The sequence below is a fragment of the Rhinolophus sinicus genome, linkage group LG07, assembly GCF_036562045.2.
Source record: "Rhinolophus sinicus isolate RSC01 linkage group LG07, ASM3656204v1, whole genome shotgun sequence".
Taxonomy (NCBI): Eukaryota; Metazoa; Chordata; class Mammalia; order Chiroptera; family Rhinolophidae; genus Rhinolophus; species Rhinolophus sinicus.
The window spans coordinates 24,695,192-24,709,195 of NC_133757.1; the positions used below are offsets into that span (position 1 = coordinate 24,695,192).

At 37.6% G+C, this 14,004-nt stretch overlaps 1 protein-coding gene across 1 annotated transcript in view; it reads left to right on the top strand.

Annotated features, from left to right (window-relative positions):
• The window catches only part of HPSE2 (heparanase 2 (inactive)), a 530,253-nt gene that overhangs the window by 31,062 nt on the left and 485,187 nt on the right, over positions 1-14,004 (top strand). The window contains exon 3 of the mRNA XM_074339233.1: positions 13,233-13,394. Coding sequence (XP_074195334.1) covers positions 13,233-13,394 — 162 coding nt within the window. The remainder of the gene's footprint in view (positions 1-13,232; positions 13,395-14,004) is intronic.

Here is a 14,004-nt window from a genome sequence, read left to right on the forward strand (position 1 = left end):
ATTTTTTAGTTCTAGAAATTCAAATTTTTAAAAATTTCTCACTTTTACTCTTGTGCTTTCTTTTATCTTCTCAAATATATAGGATATATTTTTTTGGTTGTTTTTTCATATCTTTCCATCATCTGTGTCATTTCTGTCTGTTTATCTTTATTGATTTTTCTCCTGTTTATGGGTCATATTTTCTTGCTTCTTTGTATGCCTGGTCATTTTTTAATTGTACGTCAGACATTTTGAATTTTACATTGTTGGCTACTCAATATTTTGATATTTCTTTAAATATTTTTTTTGTCTTTTTTGGGGTTGAAGTTCAAGTTCTGGGAGTCAGTTTGATTTTTTTGTTAAGCTTTGTTAGGGTGGTCAAAAACAGTCATTAGTGACTAATCTATGGCTAATTTGACTTTTCTATTGAGGGCAATACCTTTCTGAGGCAGTAGCTTTCTATATCTACACTCTTCTCGATGCCTTGTCTGGAATCAGATCTTTTCAGTCTGGCTTTTCAGAACGTGAAATATTCCCGGTCGCATGTAAACTGTGGTGGTGACTGTTTCACTTACTCTTTTCTGGTGGTTCTTTTCCTCGCGTTGGTAGTTTTCTCATATCTGGCAGGCCATTACCCAGAGACTCAGATGACTCCATTGCAGATCTCTGGAGCTCCCTCCTCTCCTGTACTCTGTTCTGTAAATTCTAGTTGCCCTGGCTTCTCCAAGCTCTGAACTCTGCCTCCTCAATCCAGCAAGGCAGTTGCGTTCTGTTTTGGTTTCTCATCCCTGGAAGTGTGATAGGGCATCTCAGGGCTCACCTCGTTTGTTTTTCCTTTCTCAGTGATTGCTGTTCTGTACTCTCTGTTTTTCTTTGTCTGAAACCATTGTTTCATGTATCTTGGTCCTGTTTTAAGTAATTTAAGGTAGGAGGCTTAATCTGGTCTTGTTATTTCATCATGACAGGATGCTGAAATTTGTGATATGATTTTAAGGTTCCCAGAATGTCTCCTTGTCCCCAAATACTTTCCTTACTGCCTTGCTGGGTGCTTATAATTCCACCATTAATTCCAAATAATGATTAATTCGAGTCTTTTGGTATTTGAATATCTTCTTCAGATGCAAAAGTGCCCCTGAGGAATGGAAGCCTAACACCATAAGGAGCTCACTAAATACTTATGGGGCATCTGAAAGCACAGAAAAATTACAGAACTAGAACTCTGGGAACCTGGCTTCAGTCTGAGATCTACCACAAACTATGTTTGAACCCTGACTAAGTTACTTGTCTGGGCCCAGTTTTATCTTTTTTAAAATATAAAGGAGGAAAAAAGGTGATTAGTTGGCTGCTGGCTAAGAGCAGTAGGCCCATGCCTTCCTCAAGAAACTTAAATTGTAGATGGAGAAACACAACTAAAATTACTGTAAACGCCAGTAAATCATAAAGGACAATGTAGTAGGACATTATCTATGCTAAGTGCTACAAGAGTTCAGATATGTTAACCTAATAGATTAAATTATAAGGTCTTGAAGGAATAAGATAAGGCTTTGTGCAAAGATAGAAATCAATTTATTCCTTGAAGGATTAGTACTTTGGAGGATTGGCTAAGCTAAAGGGGACAAAAATAAGGAGAATAAGATGTTCATCTTTGTTAGAAAATTTTATTGTCTAATGAGAGTTTAGTCTTCTGATACTAGATCAATTTCAGGTGTAATTTATAAAAACAGAAGCAATTGCTCTTTTTTTCCTGTAACAGTAAGAAATAACAATTAATATTTTAATAGTGGTTATAACTCTTGTGGTTATTTTGAGACAGTTATAATACATTGGTTTTTTCAGATTTATGAGGTTTGTAGACACTTCCTAGTGTTTTTTAAACAAATGTCAGACCTAATTTGTACCCCAAATAAAATTTACTCAAGTTCCTCATCAGTACTCATCCCCTCAACTTCCCCTTTGTTCCCTACCTTAGTTAATGGCATTATTGTCTCCCTAGTTTCTTAAGGAAAACTTTGAACTATTTTTGATTCTTTTCTGAATCTAATCTCCCGCATTCATTTGGCTATCAGGTATAGTTGTCCTTAATCCTGGAATCTTCTTTCTTGCTAGTGCTATGTTGCCAGTCTTTCTTGCCTCTCTCCTGGACTATTATCATAGTTTAATGGGTCTCCCGGCTTCCCAGCTCTTCCAATATAGTCCTCATACTGCTTTTAGGGTTATTCTTGTGTATGGTCTTCATTAGATCGCGTCTCTAATTCAGAGCCTCTGACATCTCTTCAGAGCCAGGAAGACAAAGCCCAAACCATAAAGGCACTCATAACTTTGCTTCTGGATCGTTTCTTCATGTTTCTTCCCATTCTACTGTACTCTAGTCTTAGTATTCTAGGTATGGTATGTGGAAAAGGGAATCTTTCAAACAGGAAGCAGAATTAGCAAAGGCATGAAAATGGATAATGTACTTGGATTCTCCATCAGACAGACTTCTACTTATCCTTTAATTAAGGCTTGTCTAAGAAGTCAGTCCCCTTTATTGCACCCTCCTGACATCATCTCCTTTCCCTTTGTATGCAGATTGTAAACGCTTATTACATTGTTCTAGAGCCATTTCCGTTGTAACTTGTTATTGTGGTAGGCTGTGAGCTCCTTGAGAGTAGGGACCAGCATTTATTCATCTTTGCACTCCTAGTGTTCAATAAAGTGTGTCGAGCACATTGTTGGAGCTGATGTGCTTCTATGAATGGATCATAGAATGGATCACCATCGTATGTCACTAACACTCTCTTGAAAGCCTGGTCCTTTCCAGGACTCCTAGTTTTGTAGGTCCCCTGAGGCTGCCACTAGGAGGCTCCAAAGCCATCCCCACGAAGAAATGGGGTTTGCTTCCAAGTTAGGGAAGGAAATGATGATGCTTGACAAATCCTTATTAAAAGTTCCGATGTCTAAACCTCTGTTTTAATTTCTGTAGAATTGTGTGTGTGTTTTTTTTCCTGGTTGATTTTGACATTTAGCAGCTTTGGATTACACATAGCCCTTTGGAGAACTCGTAATATACCTGAATGATGATAAGGCCAAGGATGTGTACATTCTAGTCCTAGCCAGTCTACTCACACCATGGGGGAAAGTCAGCTCTCAATGAAGCTAGGTTAGTTTTCTTTTCAGGCACAGAATGAAGAAGGCAGGTGCCATTGACTCTAATCCAGTGCTTGAAAATTTTTCTTTTATTCATCAAAAAGCATGTGTTATGTGTAATTGTTGGCTCCTGCCCTTGCCTGTTGTTTATGTAGCTCCAAAAGATTTGAACATATCAGATTCCAACAGGAATTGCTGTCTAAGATTATTGCTGCTCTGTGACCAAATATGCCGGATGATTGCCTCTAATAGGCACTTACGACTGTTGCTTTGGTGAAATAAATTCTAAACCATTTCTTAGAAGGTTGTCTGTTTAGGGACCTTTGATAATGGGACAACTAGAGCTTCTGAGTGGTTTTTACTATTTGGATGTGAGGAAGACGAGAGGAGCCCATTGCTGCAGAGCTGCATTGAGCTCTTCGTGTAGCTCTATCTTTTCTTTCCACATCTGAATTCTGTGTGTTCTTTGTGGCTGAGTTAATCTTCTGTGAGGTTTCCTCCAGGATGTAACATTCTCTCTTTTTTTCTGAATTTAGTCTAACTAAATTTTAAAGTTGGAAGAACTTTAGTCCAGTCTTCTACCCAATGTGTGAATCCCATCAAGTGTGGTTAAAAATGGCCCCAGATACACTGAATAAACCAGCAAATGTCTTGGTTTTGGCCAAGGTTGGTTATGTAACTGTTGTTATCTGAGCCCCGTCCTCTTCTAAGATCTAGTGCTTTACTTCAAGCTGTGGGTATTATTGCTAACAACCATTTATGATTACCCAGTCCTTCCATGAGGTAATTTATTCACTTTTGTGAAGCATCAGTCAGGCCAAGCAAAGTATCTTTGTGGACGGAATTTCAGCAATTACAGATGAAAGAAAAGGAGATGTGATACATTCTGCTACTTTGTAGAGGTTAATATTAGATCCAGTTCTACAGGGACTCTCACTTGAAAATCGACTTCAAGTTGATTGGGTATGAGTCATGGTGTACAGATGAAAAATCAGGGCTGTGAGGACAGCCTTAGAAATATTTAGCAGATGAATGATTTATGCAGAGTTGTTGTGGGAAGTCTCAGCTTCTGGGTTCAGCCTCCAACCCAATTGTATTGCATGTTTTCATGAACATTTTTGAGATGGAACAATGGTGTCTTCATCTGGGAACGATGCAAAACTAGAGAAATACTGCAGACCTCAGAGGAGGGGGCTGCAGCAGAGACTTGAGTAATCATGGACGTCTGCCAAGTATCCATATATATTTGCATACATTTAGAAGAAATGGATTAAAATACTTGCTGAGGCAGATTCTGCCAGGGTGTCATTTATTCTGCTGGGGGATGTAGTGGGAAGAGCACCAGCAATTGGGAAGCCTAATCATTGCTTGGCATAAAATGCTCTGCAATTAAAATGCTGGGCAAAACACTTCATCCCTGACCCCAGTTTCCTTATCTGTGAAATTTGAGGGTATTCTACTCTTTACTCATCCCTCTAGAGCAGGAATCAGCAAAGTACAGCCTCTAGGCAAAATCTCGCCACCATCTGTTTTTATAAAGTTTTATTGGAACACAGCCATGCCCATTTGTTTATGTATTGTCTATGGCTGCTTTTGCATTACAACAGCGGAACTGAGTAGTTGCAACAGAGGCCGTATGGCCCACAAAACCTAAAATATTTACTGTCTGACTCTTTATAGAAAAAGTCTGTCAACCCCTGCTCTGCAGAACATTTGAAAAACTTCAGGGGTTTACAATCATTGACCTAGGGATGCTGTGGGTGTCTGGTTGGTGGGGGCCTAGAATGTCAGATGCCCTGCAGGGCAGGATTTAATGAAGAACCGTCTCACCTGAAATTCCAGTAGCTCCCTCCTAAGGATTCTTCCCTTGTTTTTGATTCTAAGAAGAGCCATTTTGGAGCGCTACATTAACTCTTTCAGACCACTCAAGCAACAACATCTCCAGTTAAATGAGTTAGGAATTTTTTAAACCACTTCTCATAACCTGAAAGAGTGTCCACCGAGAATCTAAATCAGTTATTATACTTAATGGTGAAATGTTAGAAGCATTCCCTTTAAAACCAGGAAGAAGCCAGCATTGCCCACAGGTCACCTGTGCCCTGGAGGTTCTGGCCCTGGCCGCCACAGTAATATTAAGAACTGTGAAGTGTCTAAGGGCTTATCCTACTTGCTCACTAACAAGGTAGCCTGCAGTTTCATGGATGCTCGCAGAAGATATGAGACTCCTGTGTCACACACAAAGCAGTTTATTTTTTACAGCAGTAGCTGTGGACCAAGTATCAACACATTTTTGCACTGTTTTTCTGAGTCTCAGTTCCCATAAGATGACAGGAAGAATGCGGGGTGATACTTGCTCATGCAGTGGGTTGTATAACAAGAGGGGAACCCTCACAACAACAGGAAGGAACCCTAAAGGAATTTTGCTAAATGAATGAAGCCATATCCCAAAGGCTACATGTTTTATGATTCTGTCCATATGACATTCTGAAAAAGACAAAGCTATCTGTAGGGACAAAATCTCCAGATGAGCAAACAACAGATCAGTGTTTGCTGCTGAGACTGGAGGAAGGGATTGATAATACAGGGGAGCATGAGCGAGTTTCTTGGGTAATCAAACTGTTTTGTGTGGTCATGTGCTTGTGGATACTTGATTCTATTCAACTGTGATAACTCTTAGAGCTGTTCCACCACAAAGAGTGCATGCCACTCTCTCCAATCAGGATGTTGTGGAAGCCCAAGATGGAGTGTAGATTTACAGATGTTTCTCACTGTGTTACAGTGAATGACACAACCACACAGAAGGCTTGGAGGAGGAAGGAGCGGACCTACGTGGCTTTATTTTGACTGGATACTGTAGGGCTAAGGAAAAAAGAACTGGGAAGAAACACTACTGGAGTTGATAATTTTGTTTCCTATAGGGGAATGGATTAGCAATTCTGAAACTGCATGTACACAACGGTTGAACAAAAAAGTGAATGTATTGTAGTCTAAGATAAGCAGGTTTTTCACTGTCAGAGAAAGAAATTGCAAATCAGCAAGTGGGAAAGCTGGAAGGAACCCTTTGGTACAGGATTGGAGTTGGCGGCATCAATTTGAACTAATGTGTTCTTTTTTCCCTTTTCATAGGTATACAGGTAAATAGATACAGAAATAAATATAGATATGTGTGTATGCATCAGTTAGTATGTACGTATAATTTTCATAGCTCTTTTAACTGAACGTCCTAGAAGTAGTGACACCCCAGTAGCAGTGAGCCCATGTTGTACCCATATTTTTAAATACCATTCTTAAACGAAAGGAGCCAGTGCTCCTTGGAGAAGTGTATGATTCTAGGTCTGGGACAGGGAACATACAAGATGATCCTGTTTTTAATTTTTTGAGGAACCTCCATACTATTTGCTGTAGTGGCTGCACCAATTTGCAATCCCATTAACAGTGCACAAGGATGTCCTTATGATTTCACTTACATGTGGAATCTAAAGTACAGAATGAATGAACAGACAAAATGGAAACAGACTCAGAGATATGGAAAATAAACTGATGGTTACCAGGTGGGAGGGGGTTTGGAGGGTTGGATGAAAAAGGTGAAGAGATTAAGAAGTACAAATTGGTAGTTACAAAATAGTCATGGGGTGTAAAATACAGGATAGAGAATATAGTCAATAATATAATAACTATGTATGGTGCCAGGTGGGTACTAGACTTACCGGGGGGAATCACTTAGTAAATTATATATATGTCTAACCACTATGTGGTACACTTGAAAGTAATATAATATTGAATGTCGACTGTAACTGAAAAATAAAAATTGAAAAAAAGAAAAGATGATCTGAAACATTTGTGGTGTTAGAAAGTAAGGAAGTGCTGTTAAAAAAATGATGGGAGTATGTCAAAAAAACACAGAAGCTGACCTGAAAGAACTCCAAAGTGCCAAAGCTGGAACAATCTGTGTAACAAAATAGATAAATATGGTGACTTAAAGAATAAAGTAAATACCCATAAGTCCATGCTGATATGAATAATGGTTGAATAAATAAATAAATGGAGAAGGGATAGCTATATGTATGTGTGTGTGTATATATATATATATATGTACGAGGTGTGACAATTAAGTTCACGAACTTGTTGCAATGATGTTGCTAACCTTTTTATTTTTATACCAGAAGGATTATTCATTATCAATTTGTACCATCTGGACAAACAGTTAACCAAGTTTACTATTTGGAAGTGCTGAAAAGGCTGCATGAAAAAGTTAGACGACCTGAACGTTTTGCCAACAAGTCATGGCTCTTGCATCACGACAATGCACCAGCTCACGCGGCACTGTCTGTGAGGGAGTTTTTAGCCAGTAAACAAATAACTGTATTGGAAAACCCTCCCTACTCACCTGATCTGGCCCCCAATGACTTCTTTCTTTACCCGAAGATAAAGGAAATATTGAAAGGAAGACATTTTGATGACATTCAGGACATCAAGGGTAATAGGATGGCAGCTCTGATGGGCATTCCAGAAAAAGAGTTCCAAAATTGCTTTGAAGGGTGGACTAGATGCTGGCATGGGTGCATAGCTTTCCAAGGGGAATACTTCGAAGGTGACTGTGGTGATATTCAGCAATGAGATATGTAGCACTTTTTATAGGATGAGTTCGCGAACTTAATTTTCCTGTATTTGCTTCAGATTTGTTAAAAGAAATTAAATAGTTCAGAAACACTCGCAGCCCTCTGCTTGCCTCTCTGCAATGACATTCTCCCTCCTTTCTCCACCCTCAGAAAGATAACCACCATCCTAAATTCTGCACATAACAAAATTTATCATCTTAACCATATTGCAGTGTATGGTTAAATGGTGTTTAGTACATTCACATTGTTGTGCAACCATCACCACTGTCCATCTTTAGAACACTTCTCATCTTCTGAAACTGAAACTGTACCCATTAAAAAATAAGTCCCATTCTTCCCTCCTCCCAGACTTTGGCAACCACCATTCGACTTCTGTCTCTAAAAATCTGACCACTCTAGGTACGTCACACAAATGGAATCATAAAATATTTATCTTTTTGTGACAGGATTATTGCATTTAGTGTAATGTCTTCAAGGTTCATCCATGTTGTAACATATACCAGAATTTCCTAAGACTGAATAATATTACATTGTATGTATAAGCCACATTATGTTTGTCTTTTGATGGGCATTTGGGCTGTTTTTACCTTTTGGCTATTTTACCTTTTGGTTTTTACCATGTTTGGCTATGAACATGGGTGTATTTTTGTTACCTTTTAACAGTTTTTTTGAGGCATAATTTCCAAATGATAAAATTCACCCATTGTAAGAGTATAGTTCAGTTATTTCTATGACATGCATAGAATTGCGTAGTCATCATCACGATCCAGTTTTAGAACATTCTCACGGCTATTTGCAGTCAATCCTTGCTCCCATACTAGCCTCAGGCAGCCACTGGTAGTTTTCTGTCTTAAATAATTTGATTTGCCCTTTCTAGACAGTTTACATAAATAGACTCATAGAATACATAATCTTTTTGTGTCTGGCTTTTTCACTTTGTCTATGTTGTTGAGGTTATCTAGGTTTGCATGTATCAATCATTTGTTTCTTTTTATTGCTGAGTAGTATTCTACTATATGGAGCTACTACATTTTGTGTATCCCTTTAACAGTATGTAGACATTTGGATTGTTTCCAGTTTTTAGTTCTTATGCACAATGACACTATGAATATTCATGTATAAGTCTTTGTATAAACATATGCTTTTATTTCTCTTGGGTAGATTCCTAAGAGTGATTTGTTGGTTTGTACTGTAAGTTTATGTGTTTTTTTTTTTTTTTTTTTTTTTTAAGAAACTGCTAAAGTGTTTTCCAGAGTGTCTGCACCATTTTACATTGCTATCAGCAGTGTATGAGGGCTCCCATTTCTCTACGTCCTTGTCAACACTTGGTATTTTCAATCTTTTGCATTATAGTCATTTTAATGGATAACACCTCATTGTGGTTTTAGTTTGCATTTTCCTAATGACTAATGATGTTATGCATTTTTTCATGTGCTTAGTAGCCATTTGTGTAACTTCTTTGGTGAAATATCTCCTCAGATATTTTGTTCATTTTAAACGCGGTTGATAATCTTTTTATAAGTTGTAAAAATTTTTCTTTATATACTTTATTTTATATATGTTTTTCAAATATTTTCTTTGTGTCTTTTCATTTTCTTGATGATGTACCCGTTTGGATTCAAGGCCTGTGCCTTTAACTATCTATTATATTGCCTCACATAATGTCAGAGAAAGTACCTAACCCTGTACTTGGCAGGCTTTGATGACTATACTGAAATCATTTTATTGTGCCTGTGTCACCAAGTCTCAGCTTGAATATCTCCAGGAATGGGAAACTCACTCCATCCTCAAGTAGCTCTTTTCCTTATATCACAGCTTCTGTTGTTATAGTTTTCTCAGATGGAACTGAATAGTATGTATTTTGGTTACTTCTGTAATGTTTGACTTTTGAGATTTATGCAGAGCAAGTCAGTTATCTCCTCCATATGAAAGCAAGTCTTCTTTCATATGGCTTAGCACTGTCAAAATTTTCAGCTATTTTTTAAAAATAAAATTACTTCCCATCTTGATACTTTTCTTTGGATGAATTCTAGATGGTTGGTATCCTGCTAAGACTATTACAGCTGGAGATAAATATAATACCACAAGTAGGATACTAAAACAAAAATAATAATAGTTAACCTTTGTAGAACTCTTATTAGGTGGGATGTGTAGGTGGCTAGGTATTTTATGACTCTTTACCATAATAGTGGATGAAGAAATTTAGGCTTACAGAGGCACTTACTTCTGCAACTAGTAAGTGACCACCAAGTCAGAATTTGAACTGAGGTCTGCTTAACTTCCATTCTTCATTTTGCTGCCCTTGGCTGGCATGGAATGCAGTGTGGCTATGTTCCCGCCTGTATTCTGAATGTTCTGGTTCTATCAACTTAGTCTAAGATTACATTAATAGTTGTAGCAGCAATATCATATTTGGCAGCATGTCACTGACTTATATTAAGCTTGTATTCAAATCAAATCTACAAATTTTAATAAGATCTTAAATATTTGAGCATCTATCTGGTCTGGACTTCCCACCTTATCTTATGTAATTAATTTTCAGTATAAACTTTGTGTTCATGTCTTTACCTACATCTCGGGGATTTCAGCCTAAGTTTTCAGGTTGCCAAGATAATTTTGAATGTTGAGTTTATCATCTATGGTATTAACTCTTCCTCTAGATATATGACCATGTATATCTTTGATAAGTATTCTTGATTTGTGTTTAATCTAGTTTTTTGGTACAATGTCAGACAGATTAAGGTTGAATAAAGAATCCATACAGCATATCTATTTTTTCCCCAAACCTTGTTGAAATGTACTTTTCTAAAGTCTAGAACATATGTTTGGCCATGGCCATGTTTTTCTTTTCTTAGTATTATTAATATTAAGATAATACGGTCACTTTATTTCAAAGTCCTGGTTGAATGATGTTGAGGATATCAGTTATAATTATTGCTTCTTCTGCCTTTTGAGCAATACATTTATTAGAATGGAACTAGAGAGTTTAGTAGGTGTTCTACTCTTTGAGTTAGACTTCTATTGAAAGGTATAAGATAATTGAAACTCCTCTTTACTCTTTATAATATGTTTTGGTGCAACTTTTATAATGTTTTCTGGGAAAGTATCAGCCATATTCCTTTTTTGGATAGCCTGTCTATAATATGCTACTGGAATAGTATAATTAGGTTTTTCTTTTCAGTTCCTCACTTTTATTGTTTATAGTCCTTTACTATTAAGTTCATGAGTTTCTATATAGGAGTAACTTCCAGAAAGATCACTGGCCTTGGCTTTGAAAATTACTAGATTTGGGGACTGAGCTGCTATGTGAACTTGAGCAAGTCACTTCAGCTTTGTGCACCTCAGTTTTCCCTCATATATACAGTATGGATAATAAAATTATTCTTTATCATTTAAGATTACAAACACAGGTTAGGATTTCAAAAATACGTGATTGACTATGAATGGCTTATACAAATAGTGCCTACATCGCATGTAATGAGAAATCAAAAGATGGGCAGTCTAGCTCAAGTATGGAAGCTCGATAAAGGCCTTAGGGACTTAAGCTCTTCCCATCTTTCTGTTCACCATCTTTAGTGTGGAGTCCTGTGTCCTCTTGCTTCTTGACTCGTTGCCACAAAATGGCTACTACAACTCTGGACCTCATGTCTGTTTCAGGCATAAAGAATAGGAAGGACTAAAAGCCTGAAGGAAAAAAGCCTGGTTTTCTCTTAGCGAGGTTTTGTCTTTTAATTTGGCAAGGGAAGTCCCCCAAGGATGTCTGTCTGCAGCTTATTGGCCAGAACCATGTTATGTGGCCACCTCTTGCTTCAAGGAAAGCTGGGAAATTGTGCATTTTTGCTTTTCAGTCTCTACAGTAGAGGAAGGCAAAGGAGAAGGGATTGTGTTTAGGATTTAGGTCAGCTAATCAACAATGTCTGCCACATACTTTCACAGGATTGTTGGAAGGATTCAGTGATACAATGTGATTAAACATTTTTATATAGCGTAATTTAAATAAATGTAAACTAGAGTTATTTTCCTGTTGCCTTCTATTGATGGTCTTAAAAACTAGACTGTATCTTTGACCCCAAAAGTAAAAATCTATGGGATTGGTTACTTACTTGAATGTTAGAGTTCCCTTTATTGCCTACATTCTAGAAACTGGTGTAACTGTATTTAAGCATAAATACTGCATTATTCCCAAACAGCGCCCCTATTTTCATGTAAGAATGAATGAGGACCATTCCCACATCTGGCTAATCTTGGTGTACCACACATCCTAGCCCTCATTGTCATGTGTTTTTATTCATCTCTGGGCTTCTCTTTTGGGGCTCTATTTATGGGTTTGAAGATTATTTGTCCACAGCAATGTTCCACTTTTCATGCTACATGCCCAATTTTTTGTAAAAATGTCATTGAGCATTGCTGAAAAAGCCAAATTTTTCTTATTGATGCTATCAACACAGCCATTCGTTTCCCTTCCAAACCCATTGGTGTCAACAGTGGCCGAGCAGTTGTTATTATTTATTTATTTATTTATTTATTTATTTATTTATTTAGCATTTTCTCCTAAATAGTTTGCTTTGTAAAACTTGAAAGTTTCTAGAGTTGTCATACAGATTGCTGTTGAGAATACAATTTGTTTTCATGATAATCAGCTGAATTGTATTTTAATTTGTAAAAGTAAAACAAGTAACTTCAGGACATGAAAGCTACCCTAATTTTTGAGAAACATGCTAGATGAATATTTGTTTTGGAGGAAGGCTGTTTTCTGGAGTAGACATCTGCTTTGAGTGAAACGCATACTGAATTTAAAAAAGCAGCCTAAAACTAATGGGAAAGTAATTGAGAAAGAGGCAGATCTGAAAAGCAACTCTAGCTGTACTCCTGCTTTCTTCAGTGACTCACAAAATACTTCTGGATTTAAAGAGTGATTACTGAGTCAGAATGTACTCAGAGGTACTTGAAAAAATAGCAGGAGAAATCCTGAGCAGCAAACCCACAGAAGAGCCGCCCGAGTTTGAACTGAATGGGCTGGCTGGGAGGTAAATTTGAAAAGCAGGCCAAGTATCCTGAATATAAATGCCTGAGCTATCATAACCTGGTCCTAGAGCATGAGGTAGAGGAAATGACCTTCATAGTCACTTGTATTCAGACAAGGTTGCATTAGTTTTCCCCATGAAGAATGGTAAAAGATGTTAAGAAAAGGCCACAGGAGGTAAATGCGTACTGGAGGTGAACTTAGAAGGGAGATGGAGAAGTGATAATCTTAAATGAGTTCAGAGAGAGATAAGAAACAGAAAAAAAATCTCCCAAGAATTTGGAAACGACCAGAAAAACTTGCAGGATGTATCATGAAGTTGGAGACCCTCAGGTTTATTCTTTTGAATCTCTTTATTCTGATGAAAATACTGGTCATTTATAAGTTCTGTCATTTTGGGGTGGAATAGAACTTTGATGTGTGTATTTTGTTGTTGTTGTTGTTTTGCTTTTCATTTGTGCGGCCTGCCTTTTTTCTTTTTGTAGACATTGTTCGAAGTGACGTTGCCTTGGATAAACAGAAAGGCTGCAAGATTGCCCAGCACCCTGATGTTATGCTGGAACTCCAACGGGAGAAAGCAGCTCAGATGCATCTGGTTCTTCTAAAGGAGCAATTCTCCAATACTTACAGTAATCTCATATTAACAGGTAAGGCTATTGGAGTTGGCTGGAATCTTAGAGCACCGTCGATTGATGGCCTCCATCAGTTAGCAACTTGATGCTTGGGAGACACTAAAGTGGGATCCAGATGAGCCCACATCTGTCTGTCTCCACTCACTGTATCCCTTTTTTAAATGTGATGACTCTTGTCTTCCTATAAAAAATATTTCTTGTAGTTTGCAGATGTATTTTGGCTTGAGGTTATGGGCAATTCAGCATGTGTGTTCTCAAAAGACAGAACCAATGAAAACCTAATGAAGCCTTATAAAAATAGGACTTTTTAGATGTGTGCCAGTAGATTTGAGAGAATTACTAAATTTGGTGTCTAGAAGCAGCTATTTTCCTCTTTCTGTGTATGCCCTTTCTATGAACCCAGTGAATATAAAGATGAAATGTAAAAGAGATAATGATCCACAGGCAGAGCTGAGCATGTTTTGTTCCTGGTGGAGTTTGAAAATATCTGGGGAATTTGACTTTCTTTTTAAGAGCAAAGAGGCTGTAAGGCTGAGCCGTACTCCCTTACATCCTTGGTTCTAGGAGGGAAGTGAATATGTGTGAGAGAGAGCTCAAAGGAGAAAGAACTTTTTCCCAGGTTGCC